A 25,699-nucleotide genomic window follows, 5' to 3' on the forward strand; every position below is an offset into this window, starting at 1 on the left:
ACTTATGCATAAAATCTGCATTCCAGGGACTTCCCTGGTGGTGCAGTGGTTAAGAATCCGCCTGCCAGTGCAGGGGACATGGGTTCAAGCCCTGGTCCAGGAAGATCCCACATGCCGCAGAGCAACTAAGCCAGTGCGCCACAACTACTGAGCCTGCACTCCAGAGCCCGTGAGCCACAACTACTGAGCCCGTGTGCCACAACTACTGAAGCCCGCGCCCCTAGAGCCAGTGCTCTGCAGCAAGAGAAGCCACCGCAGTGAGAAGCCCACGCACTGCAACAAAGAGTAGTCCCTGCTTGCAGCAATGAAGACCCAATGCAGCCCCCCAAAAAATTAATTTAAAAAACCTGCATTCCATTTAAAGTATAGAATTCAACGACTTTGGACAGCTTTATATACCTGCAAAACCACCACCACAATCAAGATACAGAACATTTCCACCACTTTCAAGAGACTATTCCTGACCCTTTGCAATCAAACTTCTGTCTCTCACCAGGCAACCACTGCTCTGAGGTATATAAATTAGTTAATTTTTTGCCCAAATGGCTATTCAGTTTTTCCAGCACTAATTCTTTAAGAGAACTTCCCATTGCATTCCTCAGAATCTTTGTCAAAAATCAAGTGATTAGTGTATATCTGGATCTATTTCTAGACTCTGTTCTATTGTTTTATATTTCTATCCACCAATACCATACTGTCTTGATACTGCTCTTTCATAACTTTTTTTTTTGGCCGTGCTGCGCGGCATGAGGGATCTTAGTTCCCCAACCAGGGATCAAACAGGTGCCCCCTGCAGTGGAAGCTCAGAGTCTTAACCACTGGACTGCCAGGGAAGTCCCTGCTTTTTATAATTTTGAAATTAGGTTGTATAAATCCCCCAACTTTTTTTTTTAATTGCTTTGGCTGTTTGCTCGTTTCCGCAGCACATATACCTGCCACCTATCAAGCTTTGGCTCTTATGATTTTCAACTAATGGAATTTTTGCCTATTTATGTTTTCATGCCACAAAATGCAACTTCCTCCTAATGACAGTGATTTCTGTGTCCTCAAACACTACAATAAATAAACTACATAAAAATAATATTAAAGAAAATGGAATTTTTGTTGTTATGATTATTTGATAGCCTAACTGGTGTTACCTAGATATTAACATTCATAGGTGAAAATCTATAACATTTGAACAAAGCTTTCTGGAAACAGTTCAAAGAAAATAAACTAAATGTGCACCAAGCAATGTCTTCTTTAATCAACTTTACAAATAGATATCGGATCAAAGGTGGTGGAATCACAAAGACAGGTTTGAAAGTTATCTCCCACTCTCACTGACTGCATGACAATTAACCTCCATAAGCCCACTTTCCTGTTTATACAATGACATCTTATATCATAGGGTTACTGTGAAGCTCACATAAGATAATGTATGTGAGCATCTACAGCACAGCTGGCACCCAATAAACAGGTGTTAGCTATTATCACAGTGGTTCAGGGTAGCACATTTTGGATATATAAAAACTTTCATAAAGAAGATCAGATGAGACTATTCCATTTGTGCATTACATAAAAAATGACTGGGGAAGGCTGATAAACAGATACAGAATTTTTTTTTTTTTTTTTTTTTTTTTTTTTTACATTATGACTTTGATATATTTTACCTTGGGATTCATTTTTAAAGTGAAAGTCATCTCTGTTGGTTCGGGATCTCACGAGTTTCCTGGGCGAAATCTAAGATTGGCCCCCACGCATGGAGGATGAGGAGAGACCAAAGAAAGAGGCAGACAGCTCCAGCTCAATAGGTGGCAGGTTTAATAAGCAAGGGAACTTATATAGGAAGCTTGTCTACAGAGGTTGCAAGATGAATAGATCTCCATACCTGCCTGCCAGAATCTTAAAATTTTACATAGAGGCCTTAACTGGGTTCAGTCATGTATTCAGTCCAGATGGTCTCAACAACACATTGCTCTCTCAAGGTCACGTCCTTGAAAGGGCTCCCATGGTGGGAACAGTAGGAAGAACATACATTCCAAGGACAAGAGAGGGGGTGAAGAGCTTTCATTGCCCGGGTCCACATCCTCTCGATGACCTCCTCCAACAATTGCCAAAATAAATTATACTGCATGATTTTTATATTTAATAACAAACTAAAAGAGTTCTAGATTGGTAATGATATTAAGAGATTGTCTTCTATTTCCACAGTTATTGACACTTGGAAGCTGCCAGCTCCCTCCCCATTTCCCTCTTCTCTACAGAGGAGGTTGGCTTCTCTTAACACAATTTCTTTTAGATGGGAAAAGATTGTGCATCAATTTCATTGCATTTTACCCAAGAATGCAATAAAAATTTTACATTTATAATGGTGCAACCTATTAAAAATCAGGCTTTGTTTATGATCTCCCTTAATACCCAGAAGTTAGAATTTCTCTAAATTCTCTAGAATTTCTCATCTCAGTTAAGGGATAAATTTCCTAGAGGCCAAATCTGGGAACAGGAGTGAGTTGTTCTGACACATGAAACTCAGTATGAAAGAGTTCTCTTTTTCTAATTGTATGTTTTAACCCAATTTTTGAAAGTGTTTGAAAGATCTCATTAACAAAATACTAAACATTTCAAATAGAATCAACGATTATCTAATTTTTGAATGTATGCTGATGAATATTTGGAATGCCTAAACAAAATCTAAGGAAAACACACAATATGAATAAAATTTACCCGTATGCTAATAAAACAGCTCTGTGACTAGCCAAATTCTGAAATCTCCTGCCTTAGAGACTTCTGATGACATACAGCAGGAAACACTTGGCAATGTCTGGAGACATTTTTGATGGCCACAACTGGGAAGGGGGGAGGGGGAGAGGGAGGGGGAGGTGCTGCTGTCATCTAGTGAGTAGAGCCAAGAATGCTGCTAAACACCGGATAATACACAGGATGCCCCCCAAAACACAGAATTATCTGGCCCCAATGTCAATAGAGTGAGGAACCGTGACACACAATTACTTTTCTAGGTGGACTCCAGAACCACTTCATTGTCCAAGGGTGCAGACTGAAATCAAAAGAATGGATGAAAGGATCCTAATACCCTTTTCTTCCTTTTGATTCTTCTTGAAAGCTTTGCATATCTTCAAATAAGAAATACACAAAAGCACATGGAAGCAAATCTGAACTCGAGTGCTTTTTCTAGTACGTGTCATGAAGGATCTGATTTGTATATTAAATCTTAATATTTTTACAGCAGAGCTATTTCTTGCTCCTAGATTTGGTTCCTTTAATTGGGATATATTTTCTTCATGAGTTATTATATTTGGGTTTAGAAAAACCTTATAGACACCTGATTTTTTAATAATGGCAGGCTCACCTTTTTTTTTTTTTTTTATTGCTAAAAATTGCCTTGTTTAAGCAGCTGTGTCTGGAAAAGGAACTCCAATGACTACACAGGAGACAGTGCATCTTATGAACTCACATTAATTCTCCAATGATGTTTTCCTAATTTTCAAGTACTGTCTAGCAGAGATGAAATGTTGAATATATTATAATAGAAAGGGAAGGGACAAAACAAATTAGGTAGTAGTTTGCTTTTAGATTTTATAAGCTATTTCTTTCATTAAGCACATTTTCAGGCCTACAAATTTCTGCAACTCTGAGATCCACTGGCAGATGGGTCCATGTCATTAAATTCATGGTGACCACTATTAGATGTTCCTGAGTTTCAATTGAATAATTATAGTGATAAAGCAAATATGAGTGTTTTTATATTTTTGTTCCATTTGCTCAGCATTACAAAACCCATCCTGAAAAGGGAAAAAAATTAGGCATGAATTTAAAGAGCCACTCATTTGGTAAGTACCAAGAAGCCGCACACAGAATGAGCAGTAAAACATTGAGTTTCAAGGCCCTGGGTTCACAATGGAAATACATTTTCTGTCAGAATCTCATTTCCTTCAAGTCCTTGTAATTATCTGCTGAAATTCTTTTGCTTTATTTTGCTTATTCCTTGAATTTTTCTTCTGTTGGAGACCTTTGACACCTCACAAGGCCTTTGAAGATGGGGTAGGCATTTTTTCTAGGAGTGGAAGTGTTTGGATTCTTGAAAGAAGCTCCCTGCTGCATATTTTACTAAAAAGTCATGAGAGAGGACTATAGGAATATAAAGGGAGAGCTTTGGGATCTTCAAGGATCCAAATACCTAAAATAGGAAGGGCATTTCTGCTTGAAATGCTGGAGAAAGGAGCCACTCAATAGCATTTTTTGAGTACCTGAATTCTTTGAGTACCTGAGATGTAATGTGGATAGGTAGCCTATCCACATTACATCTCATTTATTCCTTACAAAATTGTAAAAAGATAGATACTATCTCCATCTTACACGTGAGAAAACTGAAGTTATTTACCAAAAGGCACACATAGGTGGCAATCATGATTTGCACCCAGATTTATCTGCCTCAAAGTTCCCTGCTCCTCCTCTTAACCATTCTGGTTTGTCTTCAGGGAATATTTCAGACCTCTAGACCTGCACTGTTCAACAGAGTAGCCACTAGTCAAATGGGGCTAGTCTGAATTGAGATGTGCTGTAAAATACACATGATTTTGAAGACTTACTACAAAAAAAGGTAAAATCTCTCAATTTTTAAAATATTTATGTCATGTTGGAATATTTTGGATGTATTAAATAATATGTATTATTAAAATTAATTTCATCTGTTTTCATTTTAATGTGGCTACTAGAAAAAAACTTAACATTACATATGTGGCTCACATTATGTTTCTACGTGATAGCACTGATCTAGATAATTTCCACTTAGGTTCCCAGAAGTGAAATTGTGGGATTTCAAAGGGAAATTTTCAGGAATTGAGAACGTTAATAGGCTAATTCAATCTTTCTTAGTTTACTGCCTTTGGAACTTAGCAAACATAGATTTTAAATTCCCTTTAGAGAATGCCCTTCATATTGCACAAGTTGAGTGGTCATCTGGTAATCCTACGGAGGGACTAGAGCATCCCATGGTAACTAATTACAGTAAAGCCATCAATGATGCCATCATGGCTGGTACCTCTCAGAGCCAAAGCAGCTCATAAATTCCTAGAGCCATTTTAGGTAGGGTGAAGATGGCATATGTATTCATCAGGAACGGAGAATTGATACAGAGGTTTCATTTTGGTTTGGGCCATAAGTCTCAGAGCAAGTGTTACTTCTCTGGGCCTCTTTTGGTCATGATTTTCTAGCATAGTGGTGGATGTAATAATAGATGCCAATGAACAGAAATAAATGGATGCTGTCACATCTATAGTATAAAAACGCTAAGAAGTCCCATCAATGTGTTAGGTTGTGAGCCAGAAAGCTCCCTGGAGGAGCATATTTAAGATTTATAAAAGCAAAGCCAGCTAACTTCACTGTGGGCCTATGGATTATGATGTGTCCCTTGAACAATGACAAAAAGTCACCTCTTCCTCAAGCATATAAGTTAATCACAATTAAACTTTAGTTATGAAAAACATGGATTTTATTTTTTTAAAAAGTCTTTGGATAAACTCAAGACTAGAGAAAATTTTGTTTGCACACGTAGCTATTCAGCCTTCTTAAAGAAAACTGGAAAGCACAGGTAATACCATTGACCCTTAAAAACAAAGGTTAGGGGTGCTGACCCTCCACGCAATCAAAAACCAAACTTTATCATCGGCCCCCATATCTGCGGTTCTGCATTTGCGGAACCAACTGCATGGGTTGTGTAGTACTGCCTTTAAGTGTACCCACGCAGTTCAAACCAGTGTTGTTCAAGGGTCCACTGAGTAGTCAAAAGCATGATTAGTGCATGTCTTCTGTGGACAGAGGAGTCTACTAAATACTAAGAAGAGTATCAAATCGCTTTGTTATACACCTGAAACATATAAAATTGTATGTCAACTACACTTCAATTAAAGAAGAAAAAAATAATTAAAAAATGAAATTTAAAAAAACACTAAGGAAAGTATAAAGGAAGCAAACAATACAAATTCTGCCCTCAGAGATGGAAGGGATTTCTCTAATATGGAGAATTTGCTCCCTAGCACTGGCTGAGTGTTGAAGCCTGAAAAAAAGGGAGAAGTCACATCTCAGCTTCTTAGAAACAAAGCAGCTCCTTTGGAGCCATACTCAAAGGGAAAACTTACATAAAATCATGGATGCAACTCATTCCCAAGTAAGAAAGAAGCCATGGGATCTGTGACTTTCAGATAACTAGGCAGCCTCGTTTAGCAGTCTAAGGGGGTAGTTGGGGTCTTATTCTACTGTCACTGTCTACCAGCTGTACCTTGTCATTTGGTATCACTAAATTAGGGCAGATTAAACAGAAAGCAACCTCTCACTTTCTGCCAAAACCCTGATATCGAAGATATTGATATTGATACTCTGAAACACAGGCATCTCCTAGCCAGAGATCCAAAATAATTGAAGCACTCCTAAGTCTTAAGATACTGTTTGTCACAAAGATTCAGTTCATATGTTATCTTTAACTTTTCTGAGATGATCCAATTTTGTTCTAACCTAAAAGTTGCCACACATATCTGATTAAATAACATTACTTAGTCTAAGGTGACTGGGTCACATGGGCTAAGTCAAAGGAGACAAACCTTGGTGGACATTTAAAAAATATAACCGAAGAAAAGGGCCATTGGTTTAGTTCCCTTTGCCCAGTGTGTTAGTTCTGGTGTGAAGAAGTTAAGAGAAAACCCCTTTGTTTTAGTCACAGAGGGGTTATGTAGTCAACAGGAAACTGCTACTGGCGAGATGGAGAGAGTACCTGATAAATAAATGTATGCTGGATGAATAAATATGTTATGGATCCAAGGAAGATACACAGGTAAAAAAAGAATTCATGCTTTTTTCTGGTTGTTCAAAACTTTTATTTTTGGAATATTTATATTTATGCTTTTGTCACTATCCACAATGTGGCTTTTAAAAAAGGCCTGAGCCACTTTGTGTTCTCACCCCAATATAATCATCATCCCCTCATTCTTAGAATTCCTTTTCCCTGTCACTTTGTCTTTGTGTGGCTTGTATAAAATGAGGACCCTGGAAAAGAACACTTCCTGTGAACTTGAGAGACTAGATGAGCAGTGCCCAGCTCAGCAGGACCAGGGAGGTAAAACTAGCTGGAGAGCAGATACGTTACGATCTGAACCAAGGTATAGTTGTGCGCATGTCTGAAGGGTCGTGCTGACTCACCAGCAGCATAAGGAATATGCAGGTTGACCAGGGTGAGGTAGGATGGTCCAAAGGATTGTGTGGATTGCAGGAGGGGGCAGTATATAAAATTCGTGGATTAAACACCTAGCTATTTCCTGAAAATGGCCTAGGTTCTAGAAAACAAAGATCTAGGTGTCTTGATTTTTTTTTTTAATTTACAAAGATTCAAGACACTAATATGTTCATTCTTATGGTTTACAATGAAAGCAAATGGCCATGGTGATGCAGAGAAGACAGCTGAACTGCACCAGTATATTAAGACTTTTAAACGAAATTCTGAGTTACCTGACCTTATAAAAATACACATTAATATACTAAATACTGCACAAAGATCTAGGATGGGGGAATATTTAAAAATACATTTCTCTTGGATCAGCACCAAAAATATCATTAGTTTTCTGTACAACTTGTGACAAGTTTTTCAGTATAGGTTAAGTTAAAATGATTTGATAAAAATCACAAACACCACGGAAATCATTAAAGATATATCCAATCAACTTTCAAATACATTTTGACATCAAGGTCAGGCAATTCACTTGGAAGGATATTATCGTGAGTACCACTGAATTACTGTCGTAAGACTTTTGATGTCAACTCTGTATGATGGGGACATTTCACATCTCACACTAAAGGAGGCACTGGGACTTAGAAACTTAAGAAAATTATTAGAACCATTAAGACTGAGGTGAAGAATTTGTGCAGCCTTCCACAATTTCAAAGAGGTAGTGATAGATGCTTGTCCTCCTGGCGATGTCAAATGCAGTTTCCTCCAGGTTGTTCTTCAGACCTGCTTTGATGTAGCGGTTCATCAGGAGGAGTTCGAGGGTATCTTTGCTGTCTCTGTTCCCAGCAGCAAGATGTAAGGGGGTCAAGAGGCCTTTTGTTTGGGCGTTGATATCTGCATCATGCTGCAGTAAGAAAGAAGCCACTCTGGTGTTATTCCACTTACAGGCACTGTGCAGGGGTGTCCAGCCATCCACAGTCACCGCACGAACATCTGCCCTGTGTGCAATCAGCTCCCGGACCACGTCTAAGTGTCCGCTGTAGGCTGCTCGATGGAGCGGGGTGTACCCATCTTCATCTCGAGTGTTCACGTGGGTGGCCTGTTCTGAAAGCAGTCTTCGCACTGTGGTCAGCTGAGAAGAAAACAGATCTTTTACAAACCCAACTCGAAATGAAACAATAAGCAAAGAAAATTAAACCATCTAGTGGTGTTAGATTTAATTAAGTTAAATAAAAACTTCCTTGTTAGCAGATGACTGTAAAATAAAAAAATAAGATTTGTTTTGGGGCGGGGGGGACTGATTTAACAATGAACAAGTCAGTGTTAACCATAAACTGTTGATTCTAAGAACATGATTCTCTGAATACCAAACCATAGATTTATTCCTGGTCCAATGAAGGCTTATTGTATAAAAGCTATAGTCCTAGATGAATAATACAGGCTAGAACTGTATTAATATTTTATATTTCGTCTGCGAAGAAAACATAGTAATGGAACAGACTGATCTTTCTGTAGTAGGATTATCACACCAATATACATACTGTATAAAACTTTAAAAAATACCTACTGTATAGCACAGGGAACTCTACTCAATATTCTGTGATAACCTAAATGAGAAAAGAATCTAAAAAAGAATGAATATATGTATATGTATAACTGAATCACTTTGCTGTACATCTGAAACCAACACAACGTTGTAAATCAACTACACTCCAATTAAAAAAAAAAACAACTTCTTTTAACAGTAGAATACAATGGTAACAAGGAAGTCGAGATTAAGGAGCTCAATTCCTTCTAACTAAAACAACCTCAGATACATGTTTTCAGGAAGTGATTTTCAGTTTGGTCTGAGAACCTCTGGTGGGATGCAGTCTGCTCTTGGCTTAAAAAGTTATCCAAAAATGTAAGACCATTTAAGTTATAAGTTTATTAATACAGACATGGGGGAACTTAGTAAAACAAGATACAAGTGGCTAAGTGGGAAGAACAGACTTTGGCTGTTAAGCAGGGTCATCCTACTTGGACAATCCTGGGCAAATTAATGTTCCTGAATCTCAACTTCTTAATCTGTAAAAAGGAAGAATATGACATATCTTATAGGGATATATGAGGATTAAATCAATAATGTAGTAAGGCACATGGTATAGTTGGTATTTAATAAATGTTAATTCCCATCCTCTCTTTACTAAATGATACTTGTCTTTAGGATGATCCTAATGACTTAATATGAATGATTTAAAAATATAGATGATTGCTTGCTCTCTTTATAGTTAATTATTCTTAAAGCGCCCCAAAATACCCATATGACACTTTGTAGCTTACTATGTGTTTTCACCTACATTGCCTCTGCATAAAACCTTGTATGAAAGAGGCAGGTGTTATGGTGGCCATTTTTACAGATAAGAAAATAGAGGTGCAGAAACAGTAGGATTTGCCCAAAGTTACAGACCAAAGCGAGATTCAGGACAGGTCTTCTGGCTTCCAATCTAATACTTTTCCTACTAAATTAAGGTTTCCTCTGTAACTGTTCTTTTTTTTTTTTTTTTTTTACCCGATTTTTTTCAGCAGCCCAAAGAAGCAATTTGCTTGGATCTTTTTCCATTTTTTTTTCTTGCAATTGATACCACTCTTCAGTTTTTTCATCTTGCTCTTCATCTTCATCAGAATTCCCTACCCAGAGACTTTGGGTGCCAGTGGGAATAAGGTGTCCATGTGTTTCTAATAATTCAAGTTGGTTAAAGTGTTCAGAAAAGTCCAAGGAGTTCTCTGGGTCTGGTTTTCCATCATCATTTACTTTCTCTTTTTCCATTTTTACTACTATTCTAAATACAAAGCATTTCAAATGCCAGAGTATAAATAATCTTTCCAGAGATGAATTATGTCTGCTTTATTTTATTCATCAAGATCTGAAACACAAACACAAAAATTAGGAGCAAATTGGTTATTGAGGCTTTATCAATAGCATAGATAAGTCTTGCAAATATACACAAATAAACCCTGCCTAAACTTTTTTGGTGTTTATTAATACCCTTCACATTCATTAAATATTGGAACTGACAGATTTCAGTTATCTTTATTTTTAATATTGTTTTTTCTACTAAGTCAGTGGTTATAACTATTTATTTTGAATCTATTGATTCACATACTATATTGTATTATGCTAACAGTGATGAATGCTTGAAGCTTTGAAATTATAACTAATAAAGATAAGCACATTCATGATTTTTATAGACTAGACACACAGAAGCTATAAAGCAGGAGCAAAAATTTTTAGTTCCTAAAAAAACTACTTCCAAGACTCAGAGATTCTTAGAGATGGAAGAGCCCCCAAAGGACATGTGTCCCAATCTCTCACCAATGCAGATATCTTTATCATGACATCTGTAATAATCAACCTATTTCTACTTTAACAATTTCAGGCTTAGGAAAATTCACTGCTTTAAAAAGTAGCCCTATTCATTGACAGACAACTATAGTTCTTAGTTGGCTTCTTGTTTTGAAACAGAACTTTGGCTGTCATTTACTCCTTCATTCAACAAAGATGAATAGAACGCCTGGTATGTGCCAGTCTCTGGGTACTGGGATTCAATAATGAACAAGATCCACGTCTTGACCTCAAGAAGCTTCCTGTCTCGTCAGGGAGATTCGCAAAGACAGTGTTTAAGTACTATGATAAGACCATATCTAGATATGATGAATATACAGGAAGGTCATAATTAACCCAGTCCTCAGGGAGTAGAGAAGGCTTCCTGAAGGAAATGATATTTATTCTGCTAGGCTGCCATAATAATTTATAAACCAATATCAGCTTAAAGAGTTATGCAGCATATTAAACTTTAACCAATTAAACAAAATGAGAATAATAGATATTTAAAAAATATTTCTCAGCTTCCCAACTATATTTGTTGAAATCTTATCAGTCTTTCATGACTCTTCTCAGATGTTGCCTCCTTCATTAAGTCTTTCTTGAGCCTCCAAATTAGATCTGTCTCTAGTTTCTACTTTTTTGTGTGCTACATACTGTTTTATTTCACCACTAATTTTGTTCTTGTTTTAGTCTCTTAAAAGATTGTAAGCTTAAAGATAGGGACTATATTTAACTTACATTTATGTCCCACTTACATACAGCAAACATTAAGAAATATTTGTAGAATTAAACAGAATTAAAGCCCTATCACTTGATTTTGCTTGGAATGGATTCTGAGAAATTTGAGAGTTAGTCGTGTACCCCTAAGATACTGATTTCTTTCTACCTAATTTTCACGAGTTTTAATTGATACAATCCTAATGCATCATTAGATTTTATTACTACTGCCAAGAACATTAAAGTCAAGTTTAAATTTATCACTCATGACCAGTACCTTCTCTGGACCTGTTATTTTGTTGCACAATGAAAGGATTGTACTAAAGGATTTCCAAAGACTGTCCAACTTTACAGAGTCAATCGAGAGACCCTATCAGAAAGGCTTTATGTTCTAATATTTTCACTTTTCTCAAACTATTCTCTGAACCTTGCAATACAAAAGTGATCACAAATCTACTCATTAAACACTTTATTAAATAAATACCAGTAAATACTGTATAGTTCATTTGTCATTTGTATCAACCACAGTAACATTATAGCACAGATCTTATAACCCCCCTTTCCTTTTCATAAAAACTCTTTTTATAATTTAACTTTACTGTTCCAGGTAAAATAAATTACATATAAAAATTTCTTAATGGATTTAATTTAAAAAGTCAACCCCAGGTGCATCTCCCTGATTCAGGACTTAAAAAGCCGATCAAGATACCTACTTGATGATACTCTACCAAGAACTAGGGTATGTTTTTTAAAGACCACATTCCATAAGAGATCTAAACTATGTCAACTCTTAACAACTCAGTGACAGGTGGGGCCGTAAACCCCATTTTACAGGTGAAGGCGCTGAGGTTCATATAGATTAAAACAACTTTCAATGGAACTAAAAGCCCAAATTTTCTAATTCAAAAGTTTCACATTGTTTTTTAATGCACTCTATTTTACTGCTGTCAGCACAAAGCAATGCAGATGTGCTGAACCCGGGATCCAGGCAGACAATAAGGGGACGCAGGGAAAGGATTGTAAACTGGAGTCCGAATGCTCAGTCTCTGGGGAGTGGAGGTGAGGGAGAAGACCACCAGTCCCGGCCCTCCAGCACCGGCTGGTCACTTCACAGGCCCGGGAGTCGCGTCTGCGGCCTTCCGAACTTCTACGAGCGAAGAAGCCGCTCCAGCCCTACTTAGGACACACCACGCGGCCCGATTCGCAGGGCTCGGCAGGGGTCGACAGGGGACCCGCCCCTTTGGGCCCAGGAGTTCTTAGGTGGCGCCAGGCGACCAGGAAGCGTGGCCCCGGACGAGAAAGACCTACCCACCTTAGAGAGTGGAAAATCGCCGCCGGGAAGCTCGCTTCCGGGGTTCGTCCCCCGGGCTACTCAGGATTGGCTCCTGTATGGGGGCGGGTCCTCGCTGCAACTTTTCCTGCTACCTTACGGCAGTCGGCAGCCAATGAGAGGAGTCGAAGCGCCTACGTCATTAATGAGGTATCGCGAGAGAAGGAGGTGCTTTTTCCTCTCCCGCTTAATTCAGGTTTACGGTCGAGCGGCTTCTCAGGCGGTGCTGCTGCTTTTCTTCTCAGGAATCTCCGTCCTTCTTTCCGGGTAAAAGACAGCCTCGGGTCCCAGGGTGGGGCTTTGGAGAGTCCAGATGTGGGGTAGTTTAGGAGTCGCTTTCTGCATCTGCAGGATCTCGGGCGGAAGCCCAGACAGGATTGACTCTGGGCCGAGTAGGCTCGGGAGGAGCCTGGGAGGTTTCCGTGTTCTGGTTTCTGAGGGTCCGGTGGTGCGGGGCTGCTGAGGCTTAGAATCCACACCGAACCAGGAATCCGGACGTGGGAGGGGTCGTTCCGCGGTGGCAGCCACTCCTCCCCAAAGATCCTGGCCATTTTCCTTGAACCACGTGTTTCTGCTTATTTACACTACCTTTAAACGTGGGCCCCCTATCTTTTCAAAACAAGCCCATGCCTTTAAAAAAAATTTTTGTGTTTAAGCAGGAAATACGGGGTCGCCTCATGCTCCAGAGTAGCCCATGCATGCAACTTAAACATTTCTGCACATCCAGAGTTGGTGTGCTAAACCAGAAGTATTGGGTGTGACCCTTTTTGCCCATTCATTTAACAAACATTAGCTTCCCGTGGGGCATGGAAAGGGAAACAGGAGAGGAGCTTAATCATAATGGTGAAACTAGAGTGTCACTGGAGATATGTTTTTTTGGGTTTTTTTTAAGCTCTGAAAATAAAAGTATAGTAGTGCTTAATTGAAAATGAGACAATTCCAAAATTGCCAGTCTGCTTTTTAAAAATGTGTTTTGAATAATATAATTTTGTTTTAGAATTTGGAATCGAGTGAGTTTTCTGACGTGTTTGAGCACAGGACCCAGGGGTACTTGGAGAGAGAACTGGTCCTGGAGGAGCTAGACTTATCATAGAAATGAGTCCTGCAGATGCTCTGTAAGCACCTATCTTCCGAAGTCTTCTTTGTTGCTTTGGGTTTCTACAGTCTATCAACTATGATCACCATAAAAGAAAACTTATTTAATAAATTATGAGTAAATAAAGACCTTGCCTCTGAATACAAGTGTTAGTCATCAAAAAGAATATTTGGAATGGTTAACAATTCATACTATATGTTTATTAACTAAAGATAATATGCAGCTATAGATTGGGGTTTTGCAGTAGGTTGGCATATTGCTATATAAGTTTATGTTCTTAGGTTTTGTCTTAAACTATTGAAGCTATAAATATACTTGAACTAAGTCTTACTAGCTAATGCAAGTCTTTTTTCCCTTAATTAATTATTTTTGGCTGCGTTGGGTCTTCATTGTTGCGGTGGGCTTTCTCTACTTGCGGCGACTGGGGTTGCGGTGTGCGGGCTTCTCATTGCGGTGGCTTCTCTTGTTGCAGAGCTCAGGGCTCTAGGCGCGCAGGCTTCAGTAGTTGTGGCACGTGGGCTTAGTTGCTCCGCAGCATGTGGGACCTTCCCGGACCAGGGATCAAACCTGTGTCCCCTGCATTGGCAGGTGGATTCTTAACCACTGAGCCACCAGGGAGGCCCTGATGCAAGTCTTTTAAAGCAGATTTTTAAAGAAGTAAATTGCTTTAGTACTGAATAAATTGGAAATGAATCTGACTAAAATGAAAATAAATAAAAGGACTAGAAAAAGTTATGTGGAAAAAGCTTCAAACTTGGAATCTTTCACCCTTCTTTTAATTTCTTTTTATCTATCTATCTATCTAATCTATCTAGGCTGCACTGGGTCTTTGTGGCAGCGCACCCGGTCTTCCTTGCAGTGCACAGGCTTCTCTAGTTGCGGGCTCTAGAGCGCGTGGGTGTAGTAGTTCCGGTATGCGGGCTTAGTTGCGGCATGTGCGGTCTTAGTTCCCCAACCAGGGATTGAAGCCGGGCCCCCTGCATTGGGAGCGCAGAGTCTTAACCACTGGACTACCAGGGAAGTCCCCTTAATTTCTTAATTAGTATTGTGTAACCTTGGACAAATTAGCAAGCGTCTAAACTTTGTCTCAATTTCTTCATTTGTATAATTGGATTACAAATGACTCTGAGGGCTTCCCTGGTGGTGGCGCAGTGGTTAGGAATCCGCCTGCCAATGCAGGGGTCACTGGTTTGAGCCCTGGTTGGGGAAGATCCCACATGCCACCGAGCAACTAAGCCCGCGTGCCACAACTACTGAAGCCCATGCGCCTAGATCCTGTGCTCCGCAACAAGAGAAGCCACCGCAATGAGAAGCCCGTGCACCGCAACGAAGAGTAGACCCCACTCTCCGCAACTAGAGAAAGCCGGCATACAGCAACGAAGACCCAATGCAGCTAAAAATAAATAAATAAAATAAATAAATTTTTTAAAAAAATGACTCTCAGATTAATTCTCATATTTAAGTAAGAGACCTCAAGGGAAAATACCTTACAAATTGCTATGGAAGTCTGGGTAGTAATGTGATCTGAAAGTATTCTGACTTACCTGTATGTATATAGCAATCAGAACTGTGCATATCATTTTGAAGTTTCTGAAGAGAAATCTTTTCTGGAAAATTCTCTTATGTATAAAGATTTGAATTTTGGAGATATATATAAAATTTTTTTTGAAGTTCGTATGGTTTTGTGAAAACAGCCTGAGTTTAAATACCAGGTTTTAGTTCCATTTCTACCATTTTGTTTCATGATAAATCAGTTAATTTCTCTGTGTATAGCTTTCTAGTTTTTCAGAGATAATAATACTTAACCTGTTTACATGTGGGAGTTGAGATGAGATCAGGGATACCAAAATATTTTAAAGACAATTAAAAGTTATATTAAGTTTAAGAGAGAATTAATAACTATCATATTGCTGCTTCATATGAAAGTACTTTTGAATACTACCAAATTTAAATGGCATTGTAAATTAGTTTTGTTACTTGGCCAAAGTCATTAATGAAAAACTAACTTTGTATGGAGAGCAAGCCTCTTCAGGGCCCTGGATGTAAGTTACTAGTTTATTAGGATAAAAATCTACTTATAAAGTAAGGAGAAGGGCTTTTTAAATTAACCAGTTAATTCTATAATTTTCTTGGGAAAGTGCAAAGTAGATAAATAATAAGTTTAGATACTGGGATCAAATCCTCTTGCATTTTTGCTGTGGAACAGAGCAGGAAAACAACCAAGCTTTCAAATCCAGGTTACATATCAGTTTATGAAACTGGCTGTAATGAGGCTATACATTTCTGAAGCAGTTACAGAACCTTTTTAAAATGTGTGTACATTTGTTCTGCTTTGTCTTAGTGGTAAGAAAACAGTGACGTTAATGGTCTGTTGAATGCTTCAAATTTTTGGACCTAGTTTAGGGCTAGAAAAATGATTTTACGTCATAACTGCTATTATTTTATAGATTTAGGTTTCAGTTTGCTTGAACATCCTTTTAATGAATTATATTGACGTGCTTCTTCTTTTCTAATACAGCGATGATGAAAATACATTTAAAATCTTAGTTGCAACAGATATTCATCTGGGATATATGGAAAAAGATGCAGTCAGAGGAAATGATACGTTTGTAACACTTGATGAAATTTTAAGACTTGCCCAGGAAAATGATGTGAGTTTAGTTTGCATTTTTGCAATTTCTACCAAGTTCCCTTACTCAACTTGCTCTTTTTCCTTTTAAAGATAGAGGTTTGTTTTATAGGCCAATGTGCTGAAAGCCCAAAGGAGATTTTGTGTTCTTTATTCCCTGAATTCAAGTAGGAGCTACTTTTGTAAATAGTCTGTAAAAATTTACAAATATTTACATTGTTTACTGAGTGCAGTATCCTGTGGCAGTTTCTATTTGAAATCTAAAGATGACTGTCATAGTTTCTGCTTTCAAAGAACATGCAGCAAGCAAATCAGTATGTGAGATATGATAAATGTCAAAAATGCTCAGATGCAAGAGCCATAAGATTATAAACAGCATTTCCTGGGAGTTTGGAGGTAGAAGAGATCACATTTAGATGAGGATAGCAAGATGAGGTGAATGAAGTGGCATTTAACTTGGGCTTAGAAGGATGGTAGGCTTTTAATGAGTGAAAAGCAAAGAGAGCGTACACCTCCCATGAAGCAGTAGGAAGGGCACAGAGGTGAGACGATTGGTCCATTAGGGGTACAGCAGATATTTGGCTCACTGGTAGGTCGCATGTTAGAAAGCGCGCTGAAAGACTAGAAATGTGATTTGAGCTGCATCAAGAGCTTCAAATACCAGATTGAGGAGTTTGTACCCAGTTTAATAGAAAGTCTTCTGGCAACAGAGTACAGCATGAAGGCAAGATAAGTTGGAGGCTTTTTCAATGCGGTGCCATGGAATGGAAAAGAGGAAGTGAATGCAGGAGATAATACAAAGAGAGGATTTGGATACTTTGATTGGTTAGTCAGTCGTAGGGGGTGGGGATGAGGGAGAAGGGATGACGGTGACTCTGGAGTGTATTATGTTTGGGTGGATGGTGGTACCAATAATAGAAGTAGGTTTTAAATAAGAAAGATTTCTTCCTTATTTTCATACTTCCTTATTACATACTTCTTTATGTGGGAAGGTGATGAATTCTGATTGAGACCATTTAAGTTAGAGATTCCAATAGGACATTCAAGGAAACAGTCCAGCAGACAGTTGAAATGTCCATCTCGAGCCCAAAAGACAGCTGGGGAATAAACATAAATTCTGGGGACTTGCAAACTTCAACCTTGACTTTTCCTCAGAGTTCTCTTCAGTTTTTCTGCAAGTCCTTTGGTTCTTATTCCCAAACGTATACAAGTGGAATCTCTCTACTATTTTCTACCTTCATGTCTGTAAACTTAGTCCAAAACTTTTGTCATATTTTGCTGGACTGCAGTAGCTCCCCTAGGTTTTTTTACTTCCATTCTTTCCCCCTACAGTATTCAGCATAGCAGCCAAAGTGAACTTACAAAAATCATGTCAGATCATGTCACTCTGCTGCTTATAATCTTTTTCTTTTTTTTTTTTTTTGCTTATAATCTTCTAAGTGGCCTTCCATTGAATCTAGAATAAAAATTAGACTACAAGGTTCAGTGTGATCTGGCCCCTGCCAGGAGACTTCATCTCCTTCCACTCTGCCTGGTTGGTTTGTGTTTCATCCATACAGAGATGTTTGTTCTACTCTGGTACCTCTGCATGTCTGGTTCTCGTCCTGCTCAGAGCACCTTGATCTTGCCAGGTTTGACTTCTCAGTTCTCAATTCAAGTTTTACCTTTTTTGGGGAGGTCTTCCCTGATGTCTCCAAACACTCTTATCACATTACTCATTTATTTTTTTTTTTATAGCACCATCTGAAATAATTTATTGAATTATTTACGTGTTTATTATCTTCTCCACTAGAAGGTGAACTCCATGAGAATGAAAAATCTTTTTTGTTTGCTCATGTGTATCCTAGTACCTAGAAAGGATCTGGCAAGCAGTAGGCACTCTTATAAATGTGTTCATGAATGGGGGAATGTCTAGGACTGTCTCCTTTTACCCTGAGGGCAGAGAAATTTGCAGTCAAAGAAGGTCTGTTTCCTGCCAGAGAATCCTCTGTTCTTTCTTTTCTAACTCTTAGGTGCTGAAGTATTTCTTTCCCTGAGCACGAGCTTTTTTTTTTTTTCTTTACCTTGTCCTTTGCTTCCCTTCCATTTCCTCCTGTTTCTCCTCCCTGCATCCTTTAATCTTAACTGCCCCCTCCCACCTACAGCCCCATGCTGGTACTTCCAAATGCATGTTTACTTCCCCCCATCATTTGTGTTTATTATTTCTTCTTATTGAAATCTAAATTCTTCCAGATTTTTAAGTCCTCTATTTTGTGGGCCTGTGCCATCTAACCAGCCTTATTTCTACTCTCTAGTTCTTTGGAATCTTTTTTTATTTTTATTTTTTGACTTTTAATTTTGAAACAATATCAATCTTACATAAACATTGCAAGAATAGTACAAATAATTCCTTACCCTTCACCGAGATTTTCCTACACTTTACAACATTTGATTTATCCTCTCTCTTCATAGACACACACACACACACTTTTTCTGAACCATTTGAGAGTAAATTACATAAGTAACCACAGTGCACTTATCAAAACCAGGGAATTAGGTTGATTCAGTACGATTATGTAATTCTAAGATGCCGCCAGTTGTCCCGACAAAGTCTGTCATAGCAGTTTGGGGGCAGGTCAGTGGTGTCTAGATCCCAATCCAGGATTACATTTTGCATTTAGTTGTCACGTCTCTTTAGTCTCTTGTAATCTGGGATGTTTCCTCAGTCTGCCTTGTCTTTCATGACCCTGACATTTTTGAAGAGTCCAAGGGAGTTACTTTTGCAGAATATTCCTCAGTTGGATATGTCTGACATTTCCTCATGAGTAGATTCACTTTGGGCAGGAATACCACAGAAGCAAGTTGTGTTCTCAGTGATCCCTGGAGTCACAAACCAGCTTTTAAAAATATTAAAAAAAATTTTTTTTTGCTTGTGTTAAAATACGCATACCATAAAACTTCCCATCCTAACCATTTTTAAGGGTACAGTTGAGTAGTGTTAAGCACATTTGCATGGTTGAGTGACCAACCTCCAGAACTCTTTTCGTCTGGTAAAAGTGAAACTATATCATTTAAACAACTATTTCTCTTTCCCCTCCCCTGTAAAAATGTTTGTTTGCTTTGTTGCTTTTGTTTTGTTTCTTCTATGCCTTGGATTATGATCATTTTCTCCCTTTACTCAAATCATGTATAGTTTTTTTTTTTAAATTTTTTATTTATTATTATTTATTTATTGTTTATTTTTGGCTGTGTTGGGTCTTCGTTTCTGTGCGAAGGCTTTCTGTAGTTGCGGCAAGCGGGGGCCCCTCTTCATCGCGATGCGCGGGCCTCTCACTGTCGTGGCCTCTCTTGTTGCGGAGCACAGGCTCCAGCCGCGCAGGCTCAGTAGTTGTGGCTCACGGGCCTAGTCGCTCCGCGGCATGTGGGATCTTCCCAGACCAGGGCTCGAACCCGTGTCCCCTGCATTGGCAGGCAGATTCTCAACCACTGCGCCACCAGGGAAGCCCCATGTTTAGTTCTGAAGACCTGGCTTAAATCCCACATTTTTATTGAAGTCTCTCTGACTCTTGTTGGGGCAGAAATCTTTTCCTTCTTCCCTTCTAAGTTCCCTGGCTGGTCTAATAATTAAGTTGACGTAAGACAGATTAACAGGGTGAAAACAAATTTCATACGTATGGGAGCCCCACAAAAATACGAGACTTCTCAGCAGTGAAGTAGTTGAGGCTTATCTGCCATCCTGAGCTAAGGAGAAGGGGAAAGGAGTTTGGGGCTTTAAAGGGGAGGAAGACAGTGCGCAGGAAGATGAGAAGATCAGATGTTTGGTAAACAGGTGTTTGCCATGCCATGTGATGTCTTTCTGATATCAGAAATTACCTCTGGTAATAGCTCTCTTCCTGGTACATGCCCCCTATCCAAATTCTTTTAGGCAGTTTAGAGCGAGGTAAAACAGCTTTTCCTGACTCTGCTGGGTCTTAATTGCCTTCAGCTCAAAACAGTCCACATTGCCAAAGTGGTCCATTTTGTGGTGACATATTCTGCTGCCCTCACTACTGTAGCCTGTGGTGATCTGTATTGCTGGGTTCTTTTGTATAATTAAGAACTTAATCAAGTTTCTTTACGTAGATTGTACGCTTTTGAAAGTGTGTTGGACTTTCTTTCTGTGTGATTTCCCTTCTCTCTGGTTGTTCCTGAATGCTCTTCCTCGAAATCTCGTTTATCCTTCATGGTGCAACTCAGATGCCACCATGTTAGCCCATTCTTCCCAGACGTTGTCCTCAGGTGAATTTCCTCCTCTCAGTTGGAATTAATTGTAATGTCATCTCTACTCCTGGTTTGTTTATATATCTGTTCTAGTGCATGTCAGAGTCTGACTTACGTTTAGATGCTTAGCAGTTTGTCTCTCCCATTAGATTTTGAACATATTTAGGATAGGGATCGTATTTAATTCATCACACTCAGTATAGGGTATGGCACGTTGTCTGTATTTAATGAGGGCAGGGACATCATATATTTTGTAGATTGCTATTTCCTTAGCTGCCAGTGCCTGTAAGGACTCTAAATAATTGTTGAATGAATCAAGTGAATAATTTGGACGGAATCTGCTATCCCTTCCATAGGTTTTATTAAAGTGCTAAGTTTATGTTTGATTTGGATAACTTTAAAGAAAGAAGTATGATCACTTTGGGTAGTGTGAGTTAGAAACTTGGTGTAGTAATTTGAAGATGGCCTTTTTGAAGGTGACCTAGGAACCTAAGCTGAAGTCAGATTAATAACCAGATTGAAAGGCCCTTTCACTAAACAAAATATGAAACTTTAAATCTCCACACATAATAGTATCTTTTACAAGATTTATTTTCTATCTCTTTGCGCTACAGTTTTAAAAATTTTATCTATAAAACATACTAATTTTCACACTATTTTCTGTTGATTAGGTGGATTTCATTTTGTTAGGGGGTGATCTTTTTCATGAAAATAAACCCTCAAGAAAAACAGTACATAACTGCCTCGAGTTATTAAGAAAATATTGCATGGGGGATCGTCCTGTACAGTTTGAAATTATCAGCGATCAGTCAGTCAACTTCGGTTTTAGTAAGTAAGTATATTTAAATGCTTAAATGAATGTTTCCTTATGATAGTTAATATTACATGTATGTGTAATATATAATATTTTCTGTATAAGACACATGAACACGGTAACAATTAGCCATTTTACCTTCAGTATAAGCTATTTCCTTGGTAAATGTAGTTCTTTGAATTTTCTGTATATTGTATTAAATTCTATTTCCCTAATTAATAGACTGAGTAACTTCTCAAATTTTTTTTGTACATTTGGTATCTCTTCTGTCATATCCTTTGTCCATTTTAAAAATTGGGGTATTTTTGTCTTTTCCTATTGAATTTGCAGGAGTTATTTCTAGATATTAAGCCTTTGTTAGGCATGTATTTTTTCCCAATCAGTGGATTGTCTTTTGACTTTGTATACAGGGCCTTTTGATGACAGAAATATTTAATTTTGATGTTCATAGTCAAACACGTTATTTTTTTTCTTTAATATTTGTGCTTTTGGGACTTATTTACAATATCCACCTAGAACCCCATGTCATAAAGGTACTCTGTTTTTTCTTAAACATTGTACAGGATACCACACTGCATTTAGTTGAAATGGTCTCAAAATCTCCTTTCGACTATGCCAGTCTTTTTCAGACAAACACTGACACTTTTGAAGTGTACTGGTCAGATATTTTGTAGAATGTCTCTCAACTTGGGTTCTTCTCGTGATTAGACTAGGGTTATTGGTTTGGGGGAAAGAATATTTCTTATAGGTGGAGTGCCCTTCTCAGTATGTAAGGAGTACATGCTATCAACATGGCCTGCACTGGTGAGGTTAACCTTGGTCACTTGGTTAAGATGGTGTCTTGCAGGTTTCTCCACTGTCAAGTTACTATTTTTCCCATTCCATATACTGTTTGTAAGAAGTGAGTAGCTAAGTCCGGCCCACGCTCGAAGAGAGGGTGTTACATTTCACTTCCTGGAGAGAGGAAAGAGTATCAAAGAATTTATGGGCGTGTTAAAACCACTACAGTAATTAGTAAATATTTTAGGGGAGGCTATGCAACTATTCTGTTTCTCTTTAAAGTTTGTCCAATAATTTTAGCATTTGTCAGTGGCTCTTGCCTACAGCAGTTGTAACTGCGGTGTCCTAATGGTGATTTTCTAAATATTTCCCACATTCTTTCTGCATTTATTAATTGGAATAGTTCTGTAAAGATTTGTCCCTTCTCCCCCATTTGTTTATTTATTTATTCAGTTGTCTATATCAGTAGGAATTTATTCAATTGTTTATATCAGTATGAACTCATTTTTTTTCCTTTGGATTGTAATTTAATACTATTATAATCTATTTTGTTGCTCAAATAAATTGTTCCAGCTTTAGCCATTGGGCACTCTTTCAGACCACCTCTTGGGTCCTTTCAACATGCCGTCATCTTTTTTCCCCCCTTTTTGGCACTGTAAGATGCTCCAGGCTAATTTTGTATTTTCTTTTCCCTAGCCCTAGACTCATCCATTTCTTCAAGGAGTCTTGGTTCATTTTGGAATGGTATTTGGAAGCTAGAATCTGGATGCTAGGCATGCACATGGCTGTTGTCTTGTCACTGCTTCTAGGCTCTCTCAGAGCACAGAGCTTAAATATATACACACACACACACACACATACACACACATATATACACACATTATACACACATGTATACATGTAAATGTAAAAAGAAAAAAAAAATATATATATATAAAGTATCCCCTGAAAACAGAGATAGCTATATTTATTTCTTATCTGTTTGTGTATATATATTTTAAAAATGAGTTTATATTGGGAGGTAAATTTTTGGAGATATTTTTATGTAAGAAAATGGCTATTTTTAACTTCGGATTGATAATTTGGCTGAGTATAGAATAGGATTTTAAAAAATTCTTGTGATTTTTAACATATGTTCTTGTTTTTAAGAATTCTGATCAGTCTTTACCCATCGTCTATTCAAATCTAAAACTTTATTATTTTTAAACTGCTTCACCCACCCCATAGATGTGTTTACCTATTTCTTCGCTTACTATTGCTGTTTCTTATGTTTCATTCCTTTTGTCTAGATTCAGTTTCCTTTCCGAAGTACAGTTTTTAGTAGTTTTTCACTGCCTGTCAGTAAACTCTTATTTTTTGGTGCTTTTGAGGAGTCTTGCTATCATTTTAGGTGCTGGAAAAGCAGTATAACATAGTGCTTACAAGCATGGATTCTGGTATAAGACTGTCTGAGGTCAAATCCTGGATCTGCCCTACCTTAGTTTCATTATTGTAAGATGGGAAAAGAATAGTGCTAATCTTACAGAATTGTTGTTAGGAGTAGTTGAGTTAATAAGAAAATTGCTTAGAATAGTAGCTGGCATAAAGAAAGGAGTCTTTTTGCAGTCTTACTGTGACATATTTAGTTGTGGATTTAGTTCTATTTATCCTGCTTGGGCTACATGCATTTCAAACTAAGAATTTTTTTTGCAGCAATTTTGGAAAATTCTTATCCAGTATGTTTTCTGTTTCCTATTCTTTTTCTTTCTGAAAATTATTTATATTTTACCCACTTTTTAATATTCCCTATAACTTTATCTCTTTGTACTATATTTTGGATAATTTTCCCTCTGGTTTACTAGTTCATGTAAAACATAGACCAAAAAAAAAAAAAAAGATAGGGAAACTCTGAAAAAAAGAAGACTCCTAAGTATTTACTAGCTCAATTCAATCCCTATCAAAATTCCAGTGACATTTTTCACAAAAATAGAACAACCAACAGGTACATGAAAAGGTGCTCAACATCACTAATCATCAGGGAAATGCATATCAAAACCACAATGAGATATCAACTCACACCTGTTAGGATGTCTATCATCAAAAAGATAAGATAAGAGAAAACAAGTGTTGGAGAGGGTGTGGAGAAAAGGGAACCCTTGTGCACTGTTGGCGGGAATGTAAATTTGTGCAGCCACTATGGAGAACACTGTGCAGGTTCCCCCCCAAATTAAAGATAGAATTATTATGTGATCCAGCAATCCTACCTCTGGGTGTATATCCAAAGGAAATGAAAATGGGATCTCAAAGAGATAATCTGCACTCCCACATTCATTGCAGCATTATTCACAGTGGCCAAGATATGGCAACAACATAAGTGTCCATCAGTGGAAGAAGGGATAAAGATGTGATATATGTGTGTGTGTGTGCAGATATATATGCACAGACACAGCCATGTATATATATACATTCAGCCATGAGAAAGGACATCCTTTCATTTGAGACAACATGGATGGACCTTGAGGGCTTTATGCTAAGTAAAATAAGTCAAAGAGACAAATACTGTGTGATATCACTTATACAGTATATGAAATCTGAAAAAGCTGAACTCATGTAAATGGAGACTAGAATGGTGGTTACCAGGAGCAGGGAGTTGCGGGAAAAGGGGAGATGTTGATCAAAAAAATATATAATTTTCAGTTTAAAAATGAATAAGTTCTGAGGATCTAATGTACAGCATAGTGGTTATAGTTAGTAATATTGTATTTTATACTTGAAAGTTTCCAAGAGAGTAGATCTTAAATATTCTCATTATGAAAAAGAAATGGCAATTATGTGACACGATGCAGCTGTTAAGCTAGGTGTGTGTGCAGCTTAAAGTGGTAAGTAAACTATAGTGGTTATCATTTTGCAATATATGAGTGTATCAAGTCAACACATTGTATACCTTAAAGTTATACAATGTTACATGTCAATTATATCACAATAAAGCTGGAAAAAAGACAGTATATTATAATGCTACAATAATTTAAAAAGTGGTATGACTCATGAATTGATAGGCAGATAAGTGGAAGAGTATAGAAATTCCAGAAATAGCCTCAATACATGTGGGAATTTAGTATTTGATAAAGGTGGTATCTCATATCTCCACAAAAAATATAGCTTATTCAATAAAAGAACTAGAAGAAACTGTTAGACATTTTTTAAAAAGATCTGGATGTGGAAAAGACTTTTCTAAGTATTACACAAACCCAGAATCTATAAAAAAAAAGATTGATATGTTTGTCTTTGTAAAAGTAAATTTCTGAATGGCAAGAGCCGCCCAAAGCGAAGTCAAAAGTCTGGATTCAACCAGGAAGAATATTTGCAACTCATGGCAAATTACGGTCTAATTTTCCCAATAGTTAATAGTTAAGTAGTTCTTTCAAGTCAATTAAAAAAAAAATCCATGACTTAATAAAAAATAGGTAAAGAATATGGACATAGTTCACAGAAAAGGAAATAAAGTAGCATTTAAACATATTAAAAGAACATG

The 25,699-nt window shown here is 37.7% G+C and overlaps 2 protein-coding genes across 5 annotated transcripts in view; one reads left to right on the forward strand and one right to left on the reverse strand.

The window, feature by feature from the left end:
- Positions 1–6,859: 6,859 nt before the first annotated feature.
- Positions 6,860–12,680, reverse strand: ANKRD49 (ankyrin repeat domain 49). Its single transcript, XM_068555193.1, has 3 exons — positions 12,613–12,680; positions 9,768–10,122; positions 6,860–8,348 (listed from the first exon to the last, which is right to left on the reverse strand). The coding sequence occupies exons 2-3, from the start codon at positions 10,023–10,025 to the stop codon at positions 7,887–7,889; spliced, it is 720 nt and encodes a 239-aa protein (XP_068411294.1). The 5' UTR covers positions 10,026–10,122; positions 12,613–12,680; the 3' UTR covers positions 6,860–7,886.
- A 131-nt stretch (positions 12,681–12,811) lies between these two features.
- MRE11 (MRE11 homolog, double strand break repair nuclease) overlaps positions 12,812–25,699 on the forward strand; it is a 65,458-nt gene continuing 52,570 nt past the window's right edge. For all 4 annotated transcript variants that reach the window (XM_068555795.1, XM_068555797.1, XM_068555796.1 and 1 more), the window contains exons 1-4: positions 12,812–12,897; positions 13,628–13,745; positions 16,245–16,377; positions 21,266–21,426. In XM_068555795.1, the coding sequence (XP_068411896.1) occupies positions 13,726–13,745; positions 16,245–16,377; positions 21,266–21,426 (314 nt within the window). In that variant the 5' untranslated portion in view covers positions 12,812–12,897; positions 13,628–13,725. The remainder of the gene's footprint in view (positions 12,898–13,627; positions 13,746–16,244; positions 16,378–21,265; positions 21,427–25,699) is intronic.

Source organism: Eschrichtius robustus, chromosome 11 (genome assembly GCF_028021215.1).
Source record: "Eschrichtius robustus isolate mEscRob2 chromosome 11, mEscRob2.pri, whole genome shotgun sequence".
In the NCBI taxonomy this organism is placed as follows: Eukaryota; Metazoa; Chordata; class Mammalia; order Artiodactyla; family Eschrichtiidae; genus Eschrichtius; species Eschrichtius robustus.

Coding starts and splice junctions, on each gene's coding strand:
- ANKRD49 (XM_068555193.1), bottom strand. CDS start 10,025: ATGGAAAAAGAGAAAGTAAATGATGATGGAAAACCAGACCCAGAGAAC. Junction 8,349..9,767: donor GGGCTGCTGAAAAAAATCGG/GTAAAAAAAAAA, acceptor TTTTCTTCTCAG/CTGACCACAGTGCGAAGACT.